Consider the following 27,809-nt stretch of genomic DNA (forward strand, 5'->3'; position numbering starts at 1 on the left):
TTTTCTGTAAAGGGTCAGATCTCAAATATTTCAGGCTTGCAGTTTGTATGGCCTCTGTCTGTTCAACTCTACCATTGTAGTATCAAGTAGCCATATACAGTATGTAAACAAATGGGTGTGACTGTTCCAATAAAACTTCATTTACAAAAGTAGGCAGCAGGCAAGATTTGGCCTGTGTGCCATAGTCTGCCAACCCATTTGTGGGTAAAAGCTAGAGTTCTCCTTTTCAGGCCTCCATCACTGGCTTTGGTCAAATAAGGGGTTGAATTAGGTGATCGCTGACATTTTTCAGGTTTTGTGTCCTTCCTTTAGTATCTCTCTAAAGTGAAGTGATCTACACGTCAACTCAGTGATATTTCTTTTATTTGGAAGGTCAAATTTCCAAAATTCCAGCTTGAACAAATTTGGAAGTCTTTAGAACAGGGTGTCCGAACCTTGGCACTATTGATATTTTGGGCTGTTGTTTGTTATTGTTGTCAGGGAGCTGCCATGCGCACTGTAGGATGTTTACAGCATCTCTGGACTCCTCTACCCATTAGATCCCAATAGCACACGCTGCTCCTCCAGTTATGACAACGAAAAATGTCTCCAGATATTGCCAAATGTCCCCTGGGAAGCAAATCACCCTTAGTTGAGAACCACTGCTCTGGAGACTTGTGTGAGTAATTGGAAGAATATCAAAACTGGAGATCAGGCCATGAGACTCAGGATGGCCACCAAGATAATAAATGTACTCCTTCAAGTACAAGGTCAAAACAGCCAAGCCCAAAAGAACAACCAGTTTATTAGAAAAAGAAAGACAATGAGAATCAAAGGGGGCTGGAAAGTCAGTAGCAGATTGCTTTTTAATATTGATTTAGATCATTTTATGGAAAGTGTTCCTAAAACCACGACCAAAATAGATGGCTATCTGTAACAGGTAGTTGAAAAGTCAAACAAAGAAAAATAGATGAAGAGAGATCTAGAAATGAGTATTAAAGAACACCAAGAATGTTTATTTTCACCCCTCATATTGCTTGATGAGAGCCCTAGCAGAAGGAAGTCATACGATCCAATTCATTAGCCCTTATCTGTGAGGCCTGGGTTTTTGTTTTGTTTTTGTTTTAAATGGATAGAGTATGGTTTATTTCTACAGTAGAATATTATTTAGTGGAGAAAATGAGTGTAGTACAGCTTCACACAACTACATAGATGGATCCTTGAAGGTAGATTTTAAATGTCAGTAAAGCTGGTCCTTTTAAAAGTCCAGATCACATAGCCGGCTTATGATTTAGCTACAACTAAAAGCCAAAGTCATCTCTATTCAACTGTAAGAACACTTGATTTCCATCTACCTTTTATTTATGCCTATATTATTTCTTTAGGAATTCATTCTTTTACTTGTAAGAGATATTAATCATAGCCCGTAAGCTCTAAATATCCAAATGGCTTTGAACAAGGAGTTTTTTGTTTTCGTCTTGTTTTACCTCTTATTTTCCTTACGGTGACTTTAACATAGTGTGATATTTTCTGAACAGTGATCTAAGAACTCTAGAAATACTAATTCTATTCCATTATCTGCTTTTGACTTGCTCTGTAACCTGGGGCAGTTTCCCCTCTGATGAGGAAACGGTTTGTTCATCTTTAAAATGGTAGAGAGATACCCCAACATCCCAGGGTGACTACGTAAGAATCATCTTTTTATTTTTTATTTTAATTCTAGTAAAATTAACAAACAGTGTTAATATTAGTTTCAGGAGTACCATATAGTGATTCAATAATTACATAAGAATAATCTTGGAAGCCTTAATATGTAGATTTCTGTGGTTCATTCCCAGATTCTGATTCTGTAAGTGTAGAGTAAGGCCTAGGAAGCCCAGGTGATTCTAGTGCATGGCCATGTTTGAGAACAATTAGGGATGCTCTCTGAGCACGTTTCAACTCTAAAATGCAGCAGTTACATGAAATCTCTGTTTCCCTAAATACCTTTTATTATATTATCTTCTGGGAGCCCTTTTATATACTGCAAGAGATAATTGAGATTAATACATTGTAGGTTACCCCCACATACACAGGTACAGCTTTACATAAACATGGTTTGCTATAACATGATCAGCTTATGGCTCAGGATGAGGATCTTGACCCCCAGTATGTGCTAGATGGTGGTTTCTTTTTTCACCAGGATGCCATCTCAGTTTCTTCATCTTCAGCTTTGGATTTGGAGAAGAATTAAATAGTTTGATATTCTGATTTCCATGTAACCATAAAGTGGAATAAAATTAGAAATTCTGCGTGGTGGTTAATTTGTCTGTTTTTCTTTAATTTGCAGAATGCTCTTTTCAGTTGCATTAGCAGAAATGAAAGTAAGTATTTTGTCAATGGTTATATGAGCAGTCCAAGGAGCAAAACACAGTTTACAGAATACGATTTAGCTGTTATAAATATTGCCAAGACCTGGCATTATGATGTGGGCTGTTAGTAAGCTGCCTAAAAGCCCATCAGTGTTCTCATAGGCTCTTTCCTCTAGGGTGTCCAGGCCATTCATGAATTATGACAATTGCCATGTCTTAAATGCAGATTTGCAAAGCAGATACTGCTGTTAGATGGAAATATCATGCTCCCCTTGAATAAATAGGATTACTTACAGAAATTAAGCATTCCCAGGTCATACAATGTAGCACTTGCTGAAGGCTTCCTCTCAGTTCACTCGGCAAATGTTTACTGACTGCTTGCTCTGTGCAGACATACATGCACGTGAGGACACAATCTGTGCACAAAAAAACTCTAGAACATGGAAGATATGGGATAGTGGCACTGATAAAATTGCTGCAAGAGTTCAGAGGAAGGAGGGATCACATCCTGCCCGGGTTTAAAAAAAAATTTTTTTTATGTTTATTTACCTTTGAGACAGAGTGCCAGCGGGGGTGGGGTAGAGAGAGAGGGGGACACAATCCCCCAGAGCAGGCTCCAGGCTCTGAGCTGTCAGCACAGAGCCCAACGCGGGGCTCAAACGAGCCGAGCCATGAGATCATGACCCGAGCCGAAATCAGCCACCCAACCGACTGAGCCACCCAGGCATCCCCTGCCAGGGTTTTAGAGGTGGCTTCATGGAGTTGGTAGCTGAGCTGGGCCTTGAAGGATGGACAAGATATGAACAGTGCAGATGGGAAGAAGGGCATCACAGGTAAAGGGAGTAGTGAGAGCAGTTACAGCTGGGAAAACACAGCTGAGGAACAGAAGAGTTGTTTGGATTAGTTTGGCAGTTTGGTTTATCAAAGTATAATAAGAAACGTTAGCTGGCTGCACTTTATCTTCTAACCCTTGCAAACTAGGGCTTAATTCACAGTTTCCCAGATAGTGTCGCACATAATCTTTGTCCTCCCACACTAGTGAGGAAGCCAGCCTCATGGAGGAATCAGAAGATGGGCATCCTTGGCTTATTCTCACTTATCTCTTCTGTCCTCAGTATTCCCCCATCCCTCAGTTTATCCTCACTAAGGTTAACAGTGATAAATGTAGCCATTAATTATTCTTTGTGTTGAAATTGAACAGTTCAGCAGTGAGCACAGTAAGTAGTAATTACAAGTTAAAAACAGGTGGCACAGTAATTATGAAATTGTTTCCTGGTACAGGAAACCAAGGCCTATCCTGCATCAGTTCAGCCCTAGTTTAATTTGCGTATAGTTCTATCATTGTCATTATTTCTGGAAGTTGCTTGGATTCCCTGCTCATTCCCTGGTCTGTGGAATTCACCAGAAACCTGATTCTCTTTCCTCCACGACCTCTAATAATTATCAGAGATTTCCTACCTGCCTTTCTCTTACCTGTTTTCCTGCCATATCTCCATCTTGGTTCCCTTAAGCCCTCCACAGACCCCCTAACCTCTCCTGTGAGGGTCTCTTTTTCTTCTCCAGTTTAAATCCCACATCTGTACCCCTAGCCACACATCCAGCTCTCCCCAGATACCTGAGATGGTTCCTCCTTGATTTCTAAAAATACATAAATCCATAAATGTATTTCAAATGCGGGGTTTACTTTTCAGTATTAAAGCAGCTCACGTCAGTTGTGAGGTAAAGACTGTTTCAACTTAGGCATGTTCTTGGAGATGTTCAAATGGAACAGAACTTTTGAGATTTCTTTCAAGATACACAGTTATATAACTGTCAAATTTATGAAATGAGCCTGATATCTCTTAGTTTTTACTGGTCCTATTTTATAAACCCCCCCGGAGGGGTCTTGTTTTATTTTGGCTTTGTTTGCCTTGCTTTGTTTATAAATCTCCACAAGTCTAACATGGAAAGAAATTGTGCCCGCGGTTCTCAGCATGGGCAGTATTAGCATTTTTGGAGACAGTTTTGGTGCTGTGAGAATGCCCTGTACATTGCAGAGTAAACAGCCCTGGTCCCCATGCACTAAATATTAGCAGTAGCTCCCCAAGTCATCATGAAAGCCAAAAATACTTCCACGTGTCTCCATAGTCTCCCACAGGGGTGTGCTGCTCCTGCCGAGACTCACTGGACTATATAGATTCTTAGTTGACAAATAAGACTTCCTTGTACCAGTGAGCACCTGAATGTCCTGTTCCGAAATGTCTTATTTGGAGTATACTATCCTGAAAGTAGTGCTGATTTAAAGTAATTGTCTTCTGTGGCATGGTTTTATTCTCCAATTCAAAAAGTTGCGAATTGTTCTATCAATATTATGATGCTTTATTGTTACCAAATAGCTGTTTCCATTCCAACAACCTCTCCTTTTTTCCCCCTCAGTGGGCTCAGTTTGTTGCAGTTATGCAGGCCATCACACAAACTGCCGAGAATACTGTCAAGCCATCTTTCGAACAGACTCTTCTCCTGGCCCATCTCAGATCAAAGCAGTGGAAAACTATTGTGCCTCTATTAGTCCACAATTAATACACTGTGTGAACAATTACACCCAATCTTATCCAATGAGGAACCCAACAGATAGTAAGTAAAATTGATATATTTCTCTTGTTTCAATCTTTGGTAAAATAATTTGTAAAAAGGAAGTAAATTCTTGTAGATATCTGTAGTCTCGGTCATTTGGGAAACACCGGACTTCCTTTGGTGTTTAGATTTGGCAGATTGGATATTATGGTCACAGCTGAAAGGTACCAAGGAAGATAGAGCTGTCAATGGTATGAGGAAGCAAGCACTCTTTGTTTCTGAGGATGGGAGAATTCATTGGTATGGATATTTTGATGGGAAATTGAGAATTTCAAATGACCATACCTTTTAATCTAGGAATCCCATTTCTTAGAATTTCTCCTTCAAGAAAACTCATAAATTTGCAAAAATATATCTACGCACGTCAAAGATGTTTGCTACAACACTGATGGTAATGGAGAAAAATTAGAAATAACTCAAATACCCATCGATAGGGTATTGGTTAAAATTGATGAAATAAATTATATATCTGTATAATAAAAATACTATGTAATCCAAATAAAAAAGTATGTTTATATAGAAAGTCCAAGGCATAATAAAAAAAAAGTAAGTTGTAGAACTAACTGTATAATATGGTTGGTTATATACCTATTCTACCCTATGTGTTTTTGTGATGCTTGAATTTTTATGGTGAGCAATTATTACTTTTATAATAAAAGCATCATAAAAATGAGAAGAAATCCTGATACTTTTGAAAATCAGGGCCTCCTAATGAACCTGCACCTTACGGGTCTTCAAAGTCTCAGCTTTGTACATCCTATAATCCATCTTCTTTATTTAGAGATGAACAAACTTTAAACAATTGACTAATTAACCAAACTGACAAAAGACAAGATTTATAAGCTGGATGCCAGTGTTTTGATTTATACTGGGATACTGAAAGACTTGTTTTTGTAAACTCAGAAGCAGTACTATGTGCCCTGTGAGTCTAGCATCTAAAGGAGAGCTCTAAAGCTTACGACGTACTGTGGTGTGGCTGTATGGTGAATATCAGAGGATGAAGCATTTGCCACAAATGATCTTCATTCATTTTAAAGGCAGAGTTATAGAAATTGACATTTAGGCTATACAGAGGTGCTGCTGGAGCTAAGGTGGTAGCAGCTCAAAGTATAAACAAACAAACAAACAAACAAAAACAAAAACCAGCAAGATGTTTTAAGGGTAGAAGAACAACCATCTCAAATGTCTATACTGATACATAGGAAATCTGGAAAAGAAAGCTATAAGAAGGTATGCCTGAATACGTTTCTTAAAAAGTCAAAGACACCTGAGAAAACTACTTCAAAGAACCCCTTCTGAAATCTGTAATCTGATTGGAAGTGCTTTTATTTTCTGATTCTTTGTAGAAAATTAAAAGCAGAAGGAAACTGACATTTTGTCAGTTTGCTGTTGTATTATTTAAATTACAACTTAGATTGATTAACTTGTATAGATATATAAGAACTTTATATCCCAGAATGTCATGAAATACGGTGTTTGTGGTTTTTGCTATTGAAATTATTCCTCTCTCACTCTGCCAAGAACGTAATCCCTTGTAGGCAGTTGTTTCTAGGATGAAATAATTCCAGTTTAATGTATAGTACCTTTTCCAGGAACTTAAGATACTTTACATGTAAGGGCTTCTCAGGTGGAAGACGAGATGACCTTTCATTATGTAGAATTGATGCCAAAGATCCCATGACTGGGACAGTGGTGAATTCTGGAAATAGATACCTAGTCCACGTAGGTATCTATTTGCTATGCTGCAAAGTAATGGAGAGAAAATTTGGTAGGCCCTGTGTACTGCAGATATTGACATGTGATTGAGTGGTATTGTTTCCAGTACACCACCATGTTCGTCTGTTCTGAGCAGTGTGTGACATAAAATCAGCTAATTAAGCCACATGTATCCTGAAAACGTAGGTTTATATTGCTGCGACAGAGCTGAAGACCATGCTTGCCAAAATGCCTGCAAGAGAATTCTGATGTCTAAGAAAACAGAAATGGAGATTGTTGATGGCCTCATCGAGGGTTGTAAAACTCAGCCTTTGCCTCAGGATCCTCTTTGGCAGTGTTTTCTTGAAAGCTCACAATCTGTTCACCCTGGAGTCACTCTACATCCTCCTCCCTCTACGGGCCTTGATGGGGCTAAATTGCATTGTTGTTCTAAAGCAAACACTTCAACATGTAGGTCAGTATCTCATTTTCCTTTATTAAAACCAGTAGAAAATAGCACTTTAATTCGTGATTTTAAGTGCTAGCAAATGTATGTTATATTCTCACAGGAGTTGAGAAGATATAAACTCTTTCATCAGGAGTTGAGAAGATATAAACTCAGGAGTTGAGAAGATACAAACTCTTTCATCTAGCAAATATTTATTGAGTGTTGTTTATAGAAAACATTGTTTTTGAACAGCAAGTGCTAAAAGAACTGTGTTTGGGGGTATAGAGGATTAGCATTGGCAGGATAATAAATATTTAAAGATGGTGCAATTTGGATTCTACCCTCAAGGCTATCATTAAGTAAGCTTACAGTTTAGAAGATGTTTTGATCTGACGTCTAAGGCATATTTCTCTTTGTTAAATTATGAAACTTTGAACATTAACCAACCTTTTGCATATATTGGTGAATGATCTGGATTGGCACTCATACACAAAGGTAGATAGCAGTGTATTAGCATTCATTTGGATGATACACTTAGGGATAAAAAATTAACACAAATATAAGATGGAAGAAACAATCTAGAGACAAGAATAAATGGAGATTACTAAGGTCGTGGTAGAACACCGGTGAAATAGAAGTTTGCTTTATTAGGGAGATTTTAGGTGAAAAAGAAGTATATATTACTAGAACATCCTAAAATTAATATCATCTACCAGGAATGAAACAGTCTTTTCTGTGGTTTCTAAATGGAATGGACCTTTAGCAAAAATTGTGCCTAGAGTAGCTCATCAAACTTTACCAAAGATATTTTAAAAAACTGGAAAATATCCAAAGAAAATTAACAGAAGATCTTAAAGAGAAATTAATTTGGTCCTGTAATTAAGGAAATTGAATTGCATTAATAAATATATTTATGAGAGGGATGCTGAGTACTTCCTTGAATGTCTTTAAAAGAGTTTATGCCCTAAAGCCATTGGAGATTGGAATCTCTGTGTTATCCTAGAAGAACTTCACTGAAAAACACTTTGCCCTGCCTTACCTTGATGTAAGGTTTTGTGGTTTATTTCCATCTTATTTCCTCTTCGTGAAACATTATGATTGTATCACCTTATGATGTCAGTTTATGACATCTTATGGTGTCAGTTTGTGTAATTCTTGCTTATATATAGAAAACTAATTCTGCGATGTTATTAAACAGTCTGTCCAAGGTCATAGAGAAAGTTAAGGGCTAGATAAAGGACTGGTTCCCAGCTCAAAGTACCTAATATAACTTGATCCCACCTTCTTTATCTCTATGATGTATAAGCTCCATTGAGAGCAGGGACCCGTCTCTCTTATTTACCACTGAATATCCAGTGCCTTGAACAGGGTCTAACACAAAATAGGCACTCAGTAAAAATCAGTAGAATGAATGAACAAACTTATAAAAGTAAAGACATCCTCCTCAAAGGTTTAATAATGAGAGTCAAATAAAATGTGGCAGGAGTGGAGAATTTTTACTTATGACTTTGTATTTTGGTAGTATTAAATTTTATAGTATGTTTTTTTTACATTTTTATTACATTTATAAATTTTAAAAATTAAACTAATTTGAAGGCACTTGAGAAATGGTACTGATATTATTTTAGTTATATGCATGTAGTCAAGTTGCTTTGTAATCATCAAGTACTACAAATAAGATTGTCATGTATTAACTACAATAGTATATAGAAGCTTTGGAATTCATAAGCCTTTACATGTAGACTATCTGGGTGTATCTTAAGGAAGATAAATGACTTTGGGATAATTTTTCAGGGAGAAACTAGTGAACCCTAAGTCTGTAAAGCTTCTTAGGTCTGAGGACCTTGTCACAGTTTTACTACACAGTTTCTTTATTTATAGGAAGTAAATAAATATAAATATAGGGGAATCTATCTTTGTGGAGGAAAAACTGTATGCCTTATCTTACGTGAAAGGTAAAAGAGGGATCAGAAATGGAAGATAATTGTGCCAAGAATAAAGATGTACAAATATAATTAAACATTACCTTTAGCACTGAGCTTTGTAGCAACCATGGCATAAAGGAAAGAGATGGGTAATAAAAGAAGGCTAACATTTTCATGGAAAAGTTCTGCTTATGGCTCTAAATTCTAGGGGATAAATTTTAGTCTTTTGGTTTTTGTACTTTTTTCTTGTTCATATTCTAAACCGTGTATTCACTTGGCTCACCTGTGTTTCTATATTTGTGCCTTTGTTTTAGGGAACTGTGCACTAAACTTTATAGCATGAGCTGGGGCAATACACAGAGTTGGCAAGAGTTTGATCGCTTTTGTGAATACAATCCAGTGGAAGTGTCCATGTTGACCTGTTTAGCAGATGTTCGGGAACCTTGCCAGTTGGGCTGTAGAAATCTTACTTACTGTACTAATTTTAACAACAGGTAGGAGCAAATTATTATACATGGAATAGAAGTATTTTATCATTAATTATCTTGTTTTTAAGTAATTGAAAAGACCACTTTACTCTCATTTTTACTTGGATGCTAAGTTAAAAGGAAGTAGCATTTCTTTATTTCATCTTTAAATGCTATATAACTCATCTGATACATCACCTCTAAGAAAGGAAGCACTTCAAGACTAGACTAGACTAGACTAGACTAGAGATACTTAAAGCATCTAGAGTTCAAAGAATCTTCTCTGCCTTCAGTCTACCAATCTTACCCACTCCCTTCTACTACAAAACCAGTAGAAGCAATTTATTGCAGAATAAATCACTGTGAACAATTTGGCCATCCAAATGCCCTCTTGTGAACAGCTTACTTTGAAGGACCTCCAGGGTGGTTGAAGGTCTCACTCAGTGAATTCCCTATTTCATGCAAAAATGTTTTCTTACCTACTTGTATTTTCTTGGGTATCAAGTATGGTCAGAAAAACAAGGGCCCAAAACTGAATGGCTGAACAAGCAGTGAAGAAAACAAAAAGGCATCCAAAAGCCTAGAGAACACCATATCAGAGAAGCCAGAGAGAGTTTCTAAACAAGAGGGGGCTGGTTCTGTGAGCTGCAGCCTGGAGATCAGGAGGGCAAAGAGGAAAAAAGTCAATCATTTGGGCCAGAAGAAGGTTCAAACTAACACAAATCCCATTCTTTTAAAAGTATTCAGAATATTATTTTGAATAAGAAAATTGAGATATCTTTACAGCTGGTAATAGAGTGTTAGCCAATAAGGACTTGGCTTAGAGATTGAGGAAATTTGAAATCTATGAAATGTTTAAATTTAAACTTAGACACATAGTTCTAGCTTGTGGGGATGGTGGAGTAGTTTGTATCAGACTAATACTTCTACAAGAACCAATTGTGAGCTCTGTACAAAATATTAAAAAACTATTGTTTTGAAGTCATTAGAGAAGGACCAAAAGCAGGAGGGGTAGAAACCACACTGCATGAGAGCCACATATCCAGTTTTCCCTTCATGGGCACTCTCTGTCTCCTTGCCTGGCATAAAGAGTTCATGCAAAAAGCAGCAGTCTTGGGCAGAGGAGTTGGAGATCAGAGCTTGGGACTGCTGGGAGTAGAAAACCCCAGAAAAGTGGGAACCACAAAAGGAGATGCCCCAAAATCTCCAAACAAACTCTCCTTAAATCCTTGAATTTAACAAAGTCACAGGATACAAGGTTAACATACAAAAGCCAATTATAGGGGCACTTGGTGGCTCAGTCGGTTGGTTAAGTGTCTGACTTCAGCTCAGGTCATGATCTCGCAATTTGTGGGTTCCAGCCCTGCATCGGGCTCTGTGCTGACAGCACGGAGCCTGGAGCCTGCTGCAGATCCTCTGTCCCCCTCTCTCCCTGCCCCTCCCCTACTCGCTCTCTCTCAAAAATAAACATTTAAGAAAAAAAAAGCCAATTGTATTCCTGTATGTTAACAACAAACAACTGGAAAATGAAATTTATTTTAAAAATACAAATTTATACAATTGCATCAAAAAACATAAAATACTTAGGATAAATTTGACAAAAAAATATGTAGGAACTATACATTGAAAACCAGAAAACTTTGCAGAAAGAAATTAAAGACAGTAAATAAATGGAGAGAGCTACCATGTTCATGGATTAGAAGACTCAATATTGTTGTTAATTCTCCTGAAACTGACCTCTAGATTCAGTGCAATCCCAATCAAAATTCCAACAGGCTTTTTTTTTAAATTTTTTAAATATTTTTTTTAACGTTTATTTATGTTTGAGAGAGAGACAGAGTGCTAGCAGGGGAGAAGCAGAAAGAGAGAGAGACACAGAATCTGAGGCAGGCTCCAGGCTCTGAGCTGTTAGCACAGAGCCTGACATGGGGCTCATACTCGTGAACCGAAAGATCATGACCTGAGCCGATGTCAGATGCTTAACCGACTGAGCCACCCAGGTGCCCCCCAAGAGGCTTTTTAAAATAGAAATTTCCGGGCTAATTCTGAAATTCAAATGAAAATACGAAGGACCTAGAATAGCTAAAAGAAATTTCAAAAAAATAACAGATTTGGAGAACTTATAGTACCTGACTTCAAGACTTATTATAAAGCAACAAAAATTAAAGCAATGTAAATTGGCATAAGTTTGGACAAATAGATCAGTAGGACAAAACAGAGAATCAAGAATAGACTCACACACAGTAAACTGATTTTCAACAAAGGCAGCCAGGCAATTCAATGCAAAGAGAAACATCTCTTCAACAAACAATGCTGGAACAGTTGAATATGTTTATGGAAAAAAAAAGAACCTCAACCTCTATCTCACACTGTACACAAAAATTAATTTAAGATGGGGTCATAGAACACAATATAAAAGCTGAAAATACAAAGTTTCTAAAAGAAAACATAGGAGATTATCTTAATCTGGCTGCAGGCAAAGATTTTATAGACAGGAGACAAAATATACCAATTATAATAGAAAAAAATTAATGAGTTAAGGTTCAACTGTAAACACTTGTTCACCAAAACACACCATTTAAAATTTGAAAAGGCAAGCCACAATCTGAGAGAAAATATTCAGTGTATCACATGTACACACTCACACACATTTGACAAAGGACTTGCAACCAAAATATATAAATAACTCCTACAACCTCATAATAAAAAATCAAATAGCCCAATTTGAAAAATGGGCAAAAAAATATCAAGGGTCTTTCAGCAAACAAGACATCAAAATAGCCATTTAAGTATATGAAAAAGTTCTTTGTCACTATTTATGCAAAATGCAAATTAAAACCTCAGTGAGATGCCTCCTCATACCCACTAGAATAGCTAAAATTAAAAGATTAACAGCCGGGGCACCTGGGTGGCTCAGTTGGTTAAGTGTCTGACTTCAGCTCAGGTCATGATCTCACAGTTTGTGAGTTTGAGCCCTGGGTCGGGCTCTGCCCTGTCAGCTTGGAGCCTGGAGCCTGCTTTGGATTGTGTCTCCCTTTCTCTTTGCCCCTACCCTGCTCTCTCGTTCTCTTGCTCTCTCTCTCAAAAATAAACATTAAAAAAAAGGGGGTTTTTTGAGTGACAATATGTGAAGCAGGTGGAGCTCTCATACTTCCCTGCTTGGAGTATAAGATGGTTTAAGACCTTTGAAGAGTTTCCTTGCAGTGTCAAGTCCATGACCCAGCAATCCCATTCTAAAGCATTTACCCAAGAGACATGAAAATCTAATTCCAAAAAAGACTTATATAGCAACCTTATTCATAAGAACCCAGAATTTGGGGAAAAATAAATAAAATGTACATCAGGAAGGGAATGAAAACACATGTTGTAGCCGAACAATGGAATAGTATACAGCAAGGGAAAAGGCCAAACTACTGATAAACCCCAAAATATGGATGAGTCTTATGTTGAATAAAAAAAGCCCAATACAAAATAAAGGCTTTATAATTCCATATATATGAAATCCAAGAATAGGTAAAAATAATCTATGATGATAAAGATCAGAAAGTTATTGCCTTTGGAAGAGGAAATTGGCTGGAGGTGGGCATAAGGGAACTCTATGAGGTGATAGAAATATTCTATATCTTGTTTGGGGCTTTGATTACAGGGGTGAATACAATTTTTAAAACTTACTGAACTCTCAAGATCTGTGCATTATATTCTTTGTAACTTACATCCCAATAAAATATTTTAGCTAAATAAAATAAATATTTAAATTTTTAAAATTTTGCTCATCAAAAGACACCAATAAGATGAAAAGGCAGGGGCGCCACAGTTGCTCAGTTGGTTAAGCATCTGACTTTGGCTCATGTCATGATACTGTGGTTTGTGAAGTCAAGCCCTGCATCGGGCTCTGTGCTGGTGGTGCAGACCCTGCTTGGGATCCTCTCTCTTTCTCTCTCTCTGCCCCTTCCCCACTTGCATGGTCTCTCTCGCTCTCTTTCAAAATAAATAAATAAACTTTAAAAAAATTTTACAAAAAGAAAATGGAAAGGCCAACCACAAACTGGAAGAAAGTATTTGTAATACATATATTTGAAGCAGGACTTATATCCAGAATATATTAAGAACTCTTATACCTCAATAGTGAAAAGACAACTTTTTCTAAAAAGGGCAAGTAGCTGGAAAGACACTTCACAGAAGAAGATACCTGAATGGCCAGGAAGTGAATGAAAAGGTGTTTAACGTGACTGGTAATCAGCAAAATGCAATTTTTAAAACTGCATCTACAACTAAAAAGACTGACAAGCATGTAAAGCGGCTGGAACTTTCATATGTTGTGGCTTAAAGTCTAAAATGGTGTGACCACTTTGGAAAATAGTTTGGCAGTTTCTTAGAAAGTTATGACCCCAAATGCTCTTTGTAGGCATGAAGAGACATGAAATCTGGAAACAAAACTTTTTGTCTATAAACAGGTGAATGAATAAACGAGGATTTCTCAAAGTGTGGTCCATGGTCCCCAAGCCCCATGGTATCAAAACTATTTTTATAATAACACTAAGCTGTGATCTGCTTTTTTCACTCTTGTTCTCACAAGAGTGAACAGTGGAGTTTCCCCAGTGCTGTAAGACACATGATGTAATTGGGGTGCCTGGATGGCTCAGTCAGTTAAGTGACCAGCTCCTAATTTCGGCACAGGACGTGATCTCACAGTTCATGAGTTCAAGCCCCACATCAGGCTCTGCACTGACGGCGTGGAGCCTGCTTGGGATTCTCTCTCTCCTTCTCTCTGTCCCTCCCATATTCTCTCTCTCCCTCCCAAAAATAAATAAATAAACTTAAAAAAAAAAAAAGACATGTGATGTAACAACAGATCGAAGTCAAGAAAAGATACGAAAATCCAGCAGTGTTCTATTAAGCCATATATTAAAGAGATTTTCAAAGCTGTGAAATAGTCCTATTCTTCTCACTAATTTTAGTTTTTCTTTGGAAAATATAGTTATGTTTCACAAAAACATTATTTCTTACATGTAATGGGCTTATCCTTTTAAATGAATTAAGAACTACGAATCAAAAGATCTGTTTTGATTTATAATGTCATAGATATTGGTGATTGTAACCCACATAAACAAAAGCTTTTTGAGAATGCAGTAATTTTAAGAGTGTAAATGGGTCCTGAGATCAAAAGTTTGAGAACTACTAGGATAAACAAATTGTGGTACATTTATTAACGGAATGCTACTCAACAGTAAAAGGAAACAACAACTTATGATATACATAACAAAGGTAAATCTAAAAAAATTGTTCAGCCAAAGACACCAGACCCAAAAGAGCATATACAATATGTTTCATTTATATATAAAGTTCTAGATAAGTATGAATGGAGGTGGCCTCTGGGGTATAGTCAGTGGGGAGGGCATTGACTAGACAGGGACACAAGGGAGCTTTCTGACATGATGGAAATGCTTTTTTTTTGTCTTTTTATAAATTATACCTCAGTTTTTAAAACCTGGACTCATTATTTTGTAATATGAAAGAAATGATACAGTCTAGAGATGATAGTCCCATACAGAGTGTTTAAGTTTTTAACTTTTGTTAAAAAGGAAAGATGCAGTCAAAATCTTAATGTGTCTACATTGAATCTCCATACATGCAAAGCTGATATCCTTTGATACGTCATAGGTACTTTCTTTAAAAAAAATCAGGTTTTCCTGATGCATTAGTATGTCAGGATTTTACCCATATCTTCTCTCTAGAAAATAATTGCCTCTCGATTCTGGCCTTTTTGCTTTTTCAGGCCAACAGAACTTTTTAGGAGTTGTAATGCTCAGTCAGATCAAGGAGCCATGAATGACATGAAGCTGTGGGAGAAAGGAAGCATAAAGATGCCGTTTATCAACATACCTGTTCTTGACATTAAGAAGTGCCAGCCAGAAATGTGGAAAGCAGTAGCTTGTTCACTGCAGATTAAACCTTGTCATAGGAAATCCCGGGGAAGTATTATCTGCAAGTAAGTTTCTCATAATAATGACTCTCCAGTCCTGGTTCAGACCATGATCTGAACCACAGCCTATCTTTAGAGTTTTCCCTCCTACCACTTCGTTTACCCATCACCCCACATGTCAAGTGCTTTCCCACTTTTTCCTCCTCTGCTTGAATTACTCTTCTGTCTCCACTTGCCCACTGCCTGTGTTTCTTAGCTCCTCTCAGATGCCCATCATTCCCGTGGAACCTTCCCATATTTCACCAGCTAATAGTAATTTATCCTTACTACAAATTTTTATAGACCTTTATCTGAACTTATGCAATTTAGTTCCAGAAACTTTAGTGAATACCTTCAATACACAATTCTATTTTTATATTTTATTTTGTATACTTGTCTTTTTTTTAATGTTTATTTTTTAAGAGAGAGAGATAGAATGAGAGTGGGGGAGGTGCAGAGAGAGAGGGAGACACAGAATCTGAAGCACGCTCCAAGGCTCTGAGCTGTCAGCAAAGAGCCGGACATAGGGTTTGAACTTACCTACTGCAAGATCATGACCTGAGCCAAAGTCAGACGCTTAACCAACTGAGCTACCCAGCCGCCCCTATACTTGTCTTATATTTAGTTAGACTTTGCTCTCCTTGAGTTTATTCTTCTTTGTGCCTCCTTTTTCTTGTCTCCTCTTTCCTCTTTTTCTCCTCTTCAGTGATTAACATAATCCTGACACACAATAGGTGCTCCATAAATGTTTGATGAGTGAAGGAATTAGTGAATGTAGTCATCGAGGCCTGTTTCTAGTAAACATTTTGTGAATGGTTTGCTTAGGAGATCTAGGATGAAGTAAAGAGGAAAGCTGCTATAGTAAGTGAAACCAAAAGTATTGGCCACATAGTAATCTATGCCAGCTGATCTTCAATCATCTATTTTTCCAAAAAACTTTCCTAAAGGCCAGGTTAATGTCCACCCCCTAAGATGTTGGTGTGCGTCTTGGTGCTCCTTGGAACTTGATGACTGATTGAAGATTATTTCAACCTTAAACAGAATCCAGATCAATTCTCTGGCATGACTTGGGGATCACCTGAGTAAGGGGGAAAGTGAGGGGTAACTTAGGCAACAAGCGAGAGGCAACCAGTGGGAAATTTATAGACTCTTAGTATGGAATATTTATAGAAAAGGAATCAAATCCCTTTGGAGGACTGAGAAAATTTTAAATAGTGTACTTCCAGTTGTTACAGGCCAAACACCTTAATGTTGATAACTAAAAATATATTTAAAAAGAGAAAGGGAGAGAAGGAGGAAGGGAGGGAGGAAAAAGCAAGCAAGCCTAAGGTCCTAAAAGAAAGGATGGATGATTTTGCAAAAAGCCTAGTTTAATTTCCTTTCAAAGAAGGGACAAGTCACATCAATACTAGTAACTGTATGAGTGTAAAATTTGAGCAAGGCCTTTGATCTCAGATAAGAGAAAGCTACAGATGCTTTGATACTATAATACATTGCTTACTACTATGCAACCTCAGGTCTTCTATGACTCCTGTTTTCTTTTGCCGTTACTTTGATCTAACCAATTGTGAAACATTGTTATGAAAACTCACCTTCTGGAAACCTTCAGAAACAGGATTGATATTGATTAGACAACATGAGGAGGTTCTTGAACCCCAAATTTGTGTATATTTTTCTTTTTAAGATCAGATTGTGTGGAGATTCTCAAGAAATGTGGGGACCAGAACAAATTCCCCGAGGACCACACAGCTGAAAGTATTTGTGAGCTTCTGTCACCTACAGATGACCTAGAGAATTGTATACCTTTGGATACATACCTCAGTAAGTACTTTGTTTTCTTAGATTTCAAATACTTCTCCCTTCCATCTCTGCCCTTCATGTTTGCTTTGGATGAACATCTGTCTGTTGAGAATATGTGGTTTAATGATACTATCTCAATGGCAGACTCTTATCTTATTTGCTTGGCCTTTTTGGCCTGAAAAGAATTGTCATCTTAAAATATATAGGCACAAGTGATTATCTTATCAGACTGAGGAAGTCATAAACTATTATCAATCAGGAATTCTAAGTAGTGAATTTGGGGCCAGCATTCTTAGATATGGGGCCAGCTCCATATCATTGCTGTCTCCTTGCCATGATTTGTCCAGGAAGTGAAATTTCCCCAGGGAATCTTCAGCTTTTTGTCATCAGAATATTAGTGGACCAGAGCCAGGCATTGGCTGAGACTGATCCACCAAATAGGGAGTAAGAAATGATGGTCTGGGTTAGTACAAAAAGGTGGAACTTTGTCTATGCTGAAATACTCCTGCCAAGAGCCAAGCCAAGAGCTAGAAGAATAAGTTGGTATCTCATTGAGGGGTCCTGGAGCTGAGCTTCTTGGCAGGAGGTGACCATGTGTCATGGAAACCAGAGGGATGGTGAGTAGAACCCATAAACACACCAAATGCGATAGTCAGGGTAAGGAAAGTGTCTGTGCTGCCGCCAGGGGGCATTAGTGTCCCGAGCTGGCTGGAAGGCAGACTTGGATCCAGCTCCTAATTTTTTTGTTTTCCTGTGTCAGATAGGACTAAGTTCTACCGCAAATAACAGAAAAACAGGTAGAAGTAAAAGAAAACCCAGAAATAATTTGTCCAAGGCTGTTATAGTGGCTCCATCATCCAGAGTCCAGGCTCTTTTGCTTTCCGTGCCTTCGTTAGCGCTTGGTTTCCATCATCAAGGTTACTTCAGGTACTTTATCGTCACAACATGACTCCCGGAACTCTAACCACCATATCCTAGTGTAAGGGAAAACCACCCTCGCTGTAAGGGAAACTGAGAAAGATGATCTTTCTGGCTGTGGGCCCGTTGTCATGCTAAGCAAAACTGGAATTCTATTATTAGTGAGCAGGAAGAAAAGAGTATCCAAATCTGTTAGATTTGCAGCTAATGATATCAGCCACACTTTCCTAAAGCCAATAAACTATGTCCCTCAGCCTTTGTGACCAGTATAGCGAAAAAGAGAGCCTTGGCCAGAATCTAGACCTCTGTGACTTCGAACAGATCACTTCTTTCAGCCTCAGCTTTGCTGTTTATAAAAGGATTGGGCTGGATGTGATGAACTCCAAGAACCCTGATACCTCCATTAGCTAACAGTCTGAGTCTGGCCTAAAATCAAGTAAGCAAAACTAATACCTCCACAAGCCTAGACCTTATTAGAGCAGTGAAATATATGTGCAGAAGGAAAAAGGTTAAAGACATTTTTTTTTTTAATTTTAGTACTCTCTTTAAATATTATATGAGACTCTTCCTTAGTCATTATTTCACAAGTTAACAAATATAATCATGGTACAGCATCTAGCTTACCATGGTGAGTTATTATAGTTTATGGTAAAATGTGCCAAGTTATTCCTCTTAGGCATAAGCACCTGTTTGAACACCTTACCCAAAGTATACCAGTCATTTTCCATCCCTTTATACAACTTATTACCTATCAGTAGGTGCCTTTTTTATTTATACGCACTAAAACACATGTGCACAAGTGTTTAGAATCTTGTCCAGCATATTGTAGGTACCCAATAAATAAACAAGTGAATGAATGTATGTATGTTTATGCTAAATTCACAAATTATCAGAGAATCTGTGTGTTTTAATAGTTTATTAGAATCAGGCCTCACTTTATGCTCATGAGCTCTCCACTTATTAAAGTCATAATTAATTCAGATAATTTACACACCTCTGTTGCCTTTTAGGGTTGGTTAAACTGATATGTGTTTGGTTTTTCAGGGCCTAGTGCTTTGGGTAACATTATAGAAGAGGTCACTCATCCCTGTAACCCAAATCCTTGCCCTGCTAATGAGCTCTGTGAGGTAAACCGGAAGGGGTGTCCATCTGGAGATCCCTGCCTTCCATACTCTTGTGTTCAAGGTAAGACGTAGATGGGTGTGAGTGTAGGGTGGGTATGGATTTGTGCTGCTGGTGTTTCTGTATAGGCATTATCTTTGGAGTGAGGTTGCAATTGACTTTATTTTCAAAATTAGGTTTTTCTATAACATTTGAGGTTTTCCCAATAAACACATGTTAGTTACATAGGCAGGAGAAGACAAATACAAATGTAATTTTCAGTTATCATTTAGATTGTGAACTGACTCTCATAATGAGTTATAGGGTTCTTGGAAACAAACGAATAAAAAACCTTGAGCCAGTTTTTATAAATTCTCTGCCATGTTGTAACATTTGAGAAAATGTACTGCACGTTGTGATTTTGTCTTTGCTCTGCTTTAGTTATAAGGAGAAATGGCATACTCATTGGGATGTACAGTTATCTCTATAAAGCTTAATGTTTTATTGAGATGCATATTATTTTTTTTAAGTTTATTTATTTATTTTGAAGGGGGGAGAGGCAGAGAGAGGGAGAGAGAAACCCCAAGCAGGCTCTGCACTGTCAGCACAGAGCCTAATGTAGGGTTCAATCTTACAAACCCGTGAGATCATGACCTGAGCCGAGATCAAGAGTGGGACACTTAACCAACTGAGCCACCCAGGTGCCCCAAGATGCATATGATTTTAAGACTGATTTTTTTTTTTTTAAATGCAGGAGGCCTCTTGAATAAAAAAGTGTTTATCCTATAGAATAATTTTGATAGTCTTTATCTCTTTGGGCATCCCTTTAGAGTACAGTCGTGGCAATATTTTGCTGCCCTTTATCTATTTCCCAATTGAAAATGTTTATCATGTTAAAATCACCATTTAAAAATTTCTGTGAAGTTAAAAGGAATAGAATATTGAATTAAATAAGCCTGATGTCTCAAAGGATCATCTATAATATTTGTGTAATACGAGAATATATCAGTAATACAGTCATGATAAATCCTGTTAAAATTGGAAATGTATGGGTTTCCTTAAGCCCAATCAAGTATTCAACTTTTCATTGACTTTAAGGTATGCTGGTATTCCATCGCTAAAAGTTTTCCTGACCAAGAAGAATATTCTAAAAATAATGTACATTTCCATAGTCCATTTTTAAAGTATCTGTGATTTTTAAATACCTTTGATAAGCCCAAAGCAATAAAAAAGTACATATCTTACGGCATTTTTGTACTGAACTATAGCTACCTTTGGAGTATAGGTCCTTAATCAGCACCTTCTCATGGAACATGGAATTTTTCATTTGAGAGAATATGTTTTGGTCAGTAAACCAAACCAATTCTTTAACTTAGTGGAATTTCTATTACATAATCTTTAATAGCCACACGGTACCTATAAGACTTGTGTAAAGTATATGTAATATCATAAAACAATGACATTGAACAATGCCATCTCTCTCAGCTAATTTTTGTTTGTATAGGTTGCAAATTGGGAGAAGCCTCTGATTTCATCGTCCGTCAAGGGACACTAATCCAGGTGCCATCATCTGCAGGGGAAGTTGGTTGTTACAAAATTTGCTCATGTGGACAAAGTGGACTCTTGGAAAACTGTATGGAGATGCACTGTATAGATCTCCAGAAGTCATGTATTGTTGGAGGAAAAAGAAAAAGTGAGTCTTGGACTGTATTTATTTGCTTTTTGTTTTTAATATGAGATTATTTATCTTAATTTTGTAGGATGGACATTGGATAGATTCCCACCAAAGAGTAAGGTCTACACATCAGATCTCCAGGGCAGTATTTTTCAAACTGTACTCTATAGGACACTAGGACTTCTAAGGAACCTTCTTAGGAGCCTCCTCACGAAGAGACTAATGATTAATAATAATTAATTAGTACTTACTGAGCTTTTAGTTGTGTGCCAAGCACTATGCTAAGTCTTGGCCTGTGTTATCTCATGTGAGCCTCCCAATTGCTCTTTGATTTCAGTACTCTTATGAAGAAGCTGCTGCTCAGAGAGATCACCCAGCTAGTCAGTGACCAAAACAGAATTCAGTCCCAGGCCTATCTGACTCCAGAGACCGTGTACTCCACAGGCAAGGACACAGGTGTGCTCCTTCTCCTCAAGTGTGTGTCTTTAACGGAAGTAAAAGTCAGAGTTTGACGTCATGGAAAGTGAACTGGAGGATGGAAACTACACTGTTGACTAAGCATTGGGAGAGAGCACATTATGAAGTGCCACCCTTTTATATACATACAATGGAATATTACTCAGCCATCAAAAAGATTGGAGTCTTTCCATTTGCAATGATGGGGATGGAACTAGAGCATATTATGCTGTGAAATAAGCCAATCAGAGAAAGAAATACCATGAGGTCATTCATATGTGGAATTTTAGAAACCAAAGAGATGAACATAGGGGAAGGAAAAATAAAATAAAAACAGAGAGAGACAAACCATAACAGACTCTTAACAATAGAGAACAAACTGAGGGTTGCTGGAGGGAGATGGGTGGGAGGTGGGCTAAATGGGTGATGGGCATTAAGGAGGGCACTTGTTGTGGCAAACACTGGGTGTTATATGTAAGTGATGAGTCACTAAATTCTATTCCTGAAACAAACACTACACTATATGCTAACTAACTTGAATTTAAGTAAAATCTTGGGGGCACCTGGGTAGCTCAGCCATAAGTGTCCAACTCTTTTTTTTTTATGTTTATTTATTTTTGAGAGAGAGAGAGACAGAGCACAAGTGGGGGAGGGGCAGAGACAGAGAGGGAAACACAGAATCCGAAACAGGTTCCAGGCTCTGAGCTGTCAACACAGAGCCCAATGCAGGGCTAGAACTCGGGAACGAGGAGATCATAACCCGAGCCAAAGTTGGATGCTTAACCGCCTGAGCCACCCAGGCGCCCCTTAAGTGTCCAACTCTCGATTTCGGCTCAGGTCCTGACCTCGCAGTCATGAGATCCAGCCCGCATTGGGCTCCACACTGGGCGTGGAGACTGCTTAAGATTCTCTCTCTCCTCTGTCTCCCTCCTCATCTGCCCCTCCCTAATGCTTGCTCCAAATAAATAAATAAAGTCTTGGAAGAAAAAAAAAAAAACCACCCTTTGATGCCCTCTCTAAAAGTCTAAGGGTCTTGCTTTCTCACTGCTACTTTAATCATCTTTTGCTTATAGCCCTAACAACTGATATATGACCTTAAAAATTGTGGGGAAAAAAATGCTACTTTTGAGAATGTACTCCCCCACAGCTGTTCACTCTGCTACCCTCATCCCTATCTCCACCCCCATCCCCATCAATCAGAGTAGTTGAGCTTTTATATAACTCCTGGTTTTACTCTTCTGTGTGAGATCTTATTAGAAAGAAGGGTGCTTTTGGCTAAAAAGGGACTGCAAGTGTCTGCCCTAGAACAAGTCAGGTATTCCTTTTTTTTAACTTTATTTTTTTGAGAGAGAGAGAGAGAGAGAGAGAGTGAGTGGGGTAGGGGCAGAAAGAAAGGGAGAATGAGAATCCCAAGCAGACTCTACGTTGTCAGCGCAGAGCCTAACTCGGACTCGATCTCACAAACCATCTCACAAATCGACCCAGGCACCCCCAAGTATTCATTTTTTAATCCATATTCTACTTAGCCAAAGTGTAGGGTAGGTACCTTGTATCACAGAATATTTCTGAGGGTAAACATTCCTTCCATAGATTTCTACTGATTAAATGCATATTTTTTACAGAAGAACATACTAGTGCCTTTTGGGGCTAAAATCGCATGAGGGACTGAGGTCATACCGTACATGGTCAGATGAGGGAGAATGTGATCCACAGAAGGGAGCAAACCAAGTGGTGCTCTTCAAGGACCTAGTCACTCCTGCCAGGGCATCAGGAGAGTCTTTGATTCAAAGATGGTATCAGGGCTGGTTCAGGAAAGTTGAGCAAAGTTCCAGAAGGAGGAGAGGACCATTTGAGGCAGAAGGGACAGCCAAAAGCATTCTCAGAGAATAGGGAGCCGTCTAGTTAGACTAGCACATTAGGGGTTTGGAGGGATATGGTGGGAGTTAAATATTAAAATATAAATATTACAGATTTAACTCCCCTGTTTGTATATTCAGAAGTGATCTTTCGGGGCGCCTGGGTGGCTCAGTTGATTAAGCGTCCGACTTCAGCTCAGGTCATGATCTCACAGCCCGTGAGTTTGAGCCCCGCGTCAGGCTCTGTGCTGACAGCTCAGAGCCTGGAGCCTGCTTTGGATTCTGTCTCCCTCTCTCTCTGCCCCTCCCCTGCTCATGTTCTGTCTCTGTCTCAAAAATAAATAAAAACATTAAAAAAAAAAAAAAAGAAGAAGTGATCTTTCAAGAATTTGTTTTAAATTTTTATTTAGGGGCGCCTGGGTGGCTCAGTCAGTTAAGCGGCCGACTTCGGCTCAGGTCATGATCTCACGGTCCGTGAGTTCGAGCCCCACATCGGGCTCTGTGCTGACAGCTCAGAGCCTGGAGCCTGTTTCATATTCTGTGTCTCCCTCTCTCTGACCCTCACCGGTTCATGCTCTGTCTCTCTCTGTCTCAAAAATAAATGTTAAAAAAAAAAATTTAAACTATTACATGATTTATGATTTATTTATAAATGCATGAAATAGATCAACATTTTATGTCTCTTTTTCTCAGGTCATGGGACATCCTTTAACATTGACTGCAATATCTGTTCTTGTTTTGCTGGCAATTTGGTGTGTTCTACTCGCCTGTGCCTCAGTGAGCACAGTTCAGAAGATGACCGTCGCACCTTCACAGGTAACCATGGTCACCCAGAACCTATCCCCAGCAGCCATCATCTCTTTGTACCCGTTTCCCTTCAAGGCAGCTTTGATGGTCTTGCCATAACCACAGATGTACCTAGTAAGATAAATACATAATCCAAGAGCAAGGTACTTTTTCTCTCTGGATCTTTTTCCTCCTCTATGAACTGAAGGCATTAAACTAAATGTTTTCTTAGGACCCTTCCAGCTCTAATATTCTTGAATTCCATGAGTCAGAATGAACAGGGCCCGTGATTGGGATGGTTTTGGTTAAATGGGACTTTTCTACCTGCCAAAATACCTCATCTCCCCCTACCATTTTGTGTGTGTGTGTGTGTGTGTGTGTGTGTGTGTGTGTGTGTGTGTGTGTTTTACTGCTAATTTTTTAAAATTAGTTAATTTGTTTATTGTTTAATTTACATTCAAGTTAGTTGGCACATAATGCAACAATGATTTCAGGAGTAATGCCTCTACCATTATGTTATAAAATGTCCATGTATTTTCTAAGTTTATTTCTGTTCTAATGTTTTTCTCATCACCTTCTTCCCTGAACTGCCTTAGCTTACTGGTTCATTAGGTAGAGACCCCTATAAAGCTATAGGTAGAAAAAGAAGAATCCTCCTTCCAATCTAGTGTATAAAATCTAGAATTATGGCATGCCTGGGTGGCTCAGTCGGTTGAGCGTCTGACTTCAGCTCAGGTCATGATCTCATGCTCTGTGAGTTGGAGCCCCATGTTGGGCTCTGTGCTGACAGCTCAGAGCCTGGAGTCTGCTTCAGATTCTGTGTCTCCCTTTCTCTCTGCCCCTCCCCTGTTCATGCTCTGTCTCTCTGTCTCAAAAATAAATAAAAACATTAAAAAAAATTTTTTTTAATCTAGAATTTAGATGTTTGAAGTCTGGCTTAGGGGATTTCTGGAATGTCAAAGGGTAATTAATACCGAAAACAAGACAAAGAAAGATTGTAAACTCTTCATGTAGGCTCCTTCCACTCTCATCTCATTAGGGAAGGGGAAGAACAAGAAAGTAACTTGCAAATTATTGTAATTTTGAGACTTAAGCATTTTTATGAACGTCTTGTTGGGCTGGGACAATATCTGAGTCCCAAGAAATGTGGTACACTTTGTGGCCAGTAAAATCTCCTTAGAATCTGCTAGCTAAACAGTCACTAACTTAATTTACTCCAGAACATGAGAGACTGTGCACTACAGGGAAAAGGGTCCTGCTAGTTGTAAAGTTCATCTTCCAAAAACATTTAGATATAAATAAGTAAGTAGTCTTCTGTGTAAGTCTTTAGTTCACTCTTCATTCCCACATGGTTTTATGGTCTCTCTAAGCAGAATGAACTGCTCTCATCAAAGCAGAGCAGATAGAGGATAATAATAAGAATAACAATGATGACAATAAAGCATCAAGATTGACACTCAAGGTGGAGAGAGGGTGGGGTGGAGTTAGTCCTGCCTTTACTTCCCCAGCAGCCTGCTGTTCACTTCTTATTTCTGATTTCCTTTTTATTTCCAGTGGGCTGGAGGTACTAGGTTGGCAAATCCCTAATCTATCCTCCTCCCACCCCACTCCATGTGTAACTTAAGTTCAGGGAAAGAAGAATCAACTTGCTGCTGCAATGGCATGAAATGGGGTAAAGGAGGCTACCTGGTTTCTCTTTACCTGGAATCAAAGGTATTCCAGATCTGGAGAAAAGCAGATACCAGTAGATACCCAGAGACTGTGCTGTTGCTGTTAACAACTATAGCTGTCTCTCAAGAAAAAAACATCGCTTCTCAGTAGCCTTTTTACTTACTGGAGCATAATCCCAGCAGCATAAAGCATAGGAATGTTAAGAAAGTACTATTCTTGATTGATTACTCATAAAAATTTTTAAGTCTCAAAATTTAAGTAATTTCCCAAGTTACCTTCCTGTTCTTTTGGTATTACCCTTTAACATTCCAGAGATCCCGCAAGCCATACTTTATACATACTTTATACATACTAAATTGAGAGGAGCATTCTTTACTTCTCCTACCTGTAGCTTTTTTTATGTGGGTTTCTACCCCTGGGATCAAGGCCAGGAAACCCTCAATTAGGTGGTAATAAATGGAACAAAGGAAAGCCATTATGCAGACAAATGGCTTTTCAGAGCCTCACCACCTGTAAAAACACTGTCAGGGATTGGAGTGATGCTTTTTCCTGACTCAATTCACAATTCTGTTTTAACTTGAGACCTCCATGTTAATTAGGAAATATGAGGGGCAAGGGAATGTACAAGTGCCCATCAGTGAGTCTGTATCCTCTCCACAGGTCTGCCCTGTAACTGTGCAGATCAGTTTGTCCCCGTGTGTGGGCAGAATGGACGCACTTACCCCAGCGCCTGCATTGCTCGCTGTGTGGGCCTCCAAGACCATCAGTTTGAGTTTGGATCGTGCATCTCAAAGGATCCATGTAATCCTAATCCCTGCCCCAAAAACCAAAGGTAAACTAAATGGCTCCTTATCTTTTTCTTTTTTTTTTTTTTGTAAGTTTTTATTTTAATCCCGCAGTGTTCATCACGTATTTTACCCATCCCCACCCACCCACCTCCCCTCTGATAACCATCAGTTTGTTCTCTACAATTAAGAGTCTGTTTCTTGGTTTGTGTGTGTGTCTCTCTCTCTTTTCCCTTCCTTGTTTGTTTTGTTTCTTAAATTCCACATCTGAGTGAAATCATATAGTATTTGTTTCTCTCCAACTGACTTATTTCACTTATTTAGCATTGTACTCTCTGTCTCCATCCATGTTGTTGCAAATGGCAAGATTTTATTCTCTTTTATGGCTGAGTAATATTCCATTGTATATATATACCACCTCTTTATCCATTCATCACTTGATGGACATTGGACTGCTTCCATAGTTTGCCTATCGTAAATAATGCTGCTATAAACATAGAGGTACATGTATCCCTTTGAATTAGTGTTTTTATATTTTTTGGGTAAATACCCAGGAGTGCAATTGCTGGATCATAGGGTAGTTCTATTTTTGAAGAACTTCCATATTGTTTTCCAGAGTAACTGCACCAGTTTGCATTCCCACCAGCAGTGCAAGAGGGTTCCTTTTTCTCTGCATGCTCACCAACACCTGTTGTTTCCTGTGTTGTGGTTTTAGCCATTCTGATAGGTGTGAGATGATATCTCAGTGTAGCTTTGATTTGCATTTCCCTGATGATAAGTAATGAGGATCTTTTCATATAGATTGGCCATCTGTACGTCTTATTTAGAGAAATGTCTGTTCATGTCTTTTGCTCATTTTTTAATTGGATTATTTGCTTTTTTGGGGGTGTTGACTTTTATAATTTCTTTATGTATTTTAGATACTAACCCTTTAATCAGATATGTCATTTGCAAAAAACCTTCTCCCACCATGTAGATTCCCTTTTAATTTTGTTGATTGTTTCCTTTGCTGTGCTGAAGCTTTTTATTTTGATGTAGTCCCACTAGTTTATTTTTGTTTTTATTTCCCTTGCCTCAGGGGACCCATCTAGAAAAAAGTTGCTATGGCCAACATCAGAGAAATTACAGCCTGTGCTCTCTTCTAGGATTTTTATGGTTTCAGGTTTCATATTTAAGTCTCTAATCCATCTTGAATTTAGTTTTGTGTATGGTGTAAGAAATGGCCCAGTTTCTTCCTCTGGCATGCTGTCTAGTTTCCCCAAAACCATTTGTTGAAGAGACTGTCTTTTTCCCACTGGATATTCTTTCCTGCATTGTCAAA

The 27,809-nt window shown here is 38.3% G+C and overlaps 1 protein-coding gene across 1 annotated transcript in view; it reads left to right on the plus strand.

Annotated features, from left to right (window-relative positions):
- Positions 1-27,809, plus strand: part of RECK (reversion inducing cysteine rich protein with kazal motifs) — an 80,694-nt gene that overhangs the window by 32,231 nt on the left and 20,654 nt on the right. Inside the window, exons 7-16 of the mRNA XM_049626289.1 lie at positions 2,309-2,342; positions 4,746-4,943; positions 6,846-7,113; positions 9,326-9,505; positions 15,255-15,467; positions 17,125-17,261; positions 19,203-19,343; positions 20,764-20,952; positions 23,940-24,062; positions 26,364-26,535. Of these exons, the coding sequence (XP_049482246.1) occupies positions 2,309-2,342; positions 4,746-4,943; positions 6,846-7,113; positions 9,326-9,505; positions 15,255-15,467; positions 17,125-17,261; positions 19,203-19,343; positions 20,764-20,952; positions 23,940-24,062; positions 26,364-26,535 (1,655 nt within the window). The remainder of the gene's footprint in view (positions 1-2,308; positions 2,343-4,745; positions 4,944-6,845; positions 7,114-9,325; positions 9,506-15,254; positions 15,468-17,124; positions 17,262-19,202; positions 19,344-20,763; positions 20,953-23,939; positions 24,063-26,363; positions 26,536-27,809) is intronic.

Source organism: Panthera uncia, chromosome D4 (assembly GCF_023721935.1).
Source record: "Panthera uncia isolate 11264 chromosome D4, Puncia_PCG_1.0, whole genome shotgun sequence".
Classification (NCBI taxonomy): Eukaryota; Metazoa; Chordata; class Mammalia; order Carnivora; family Felidae; genus Panthera; species Panthera uncia.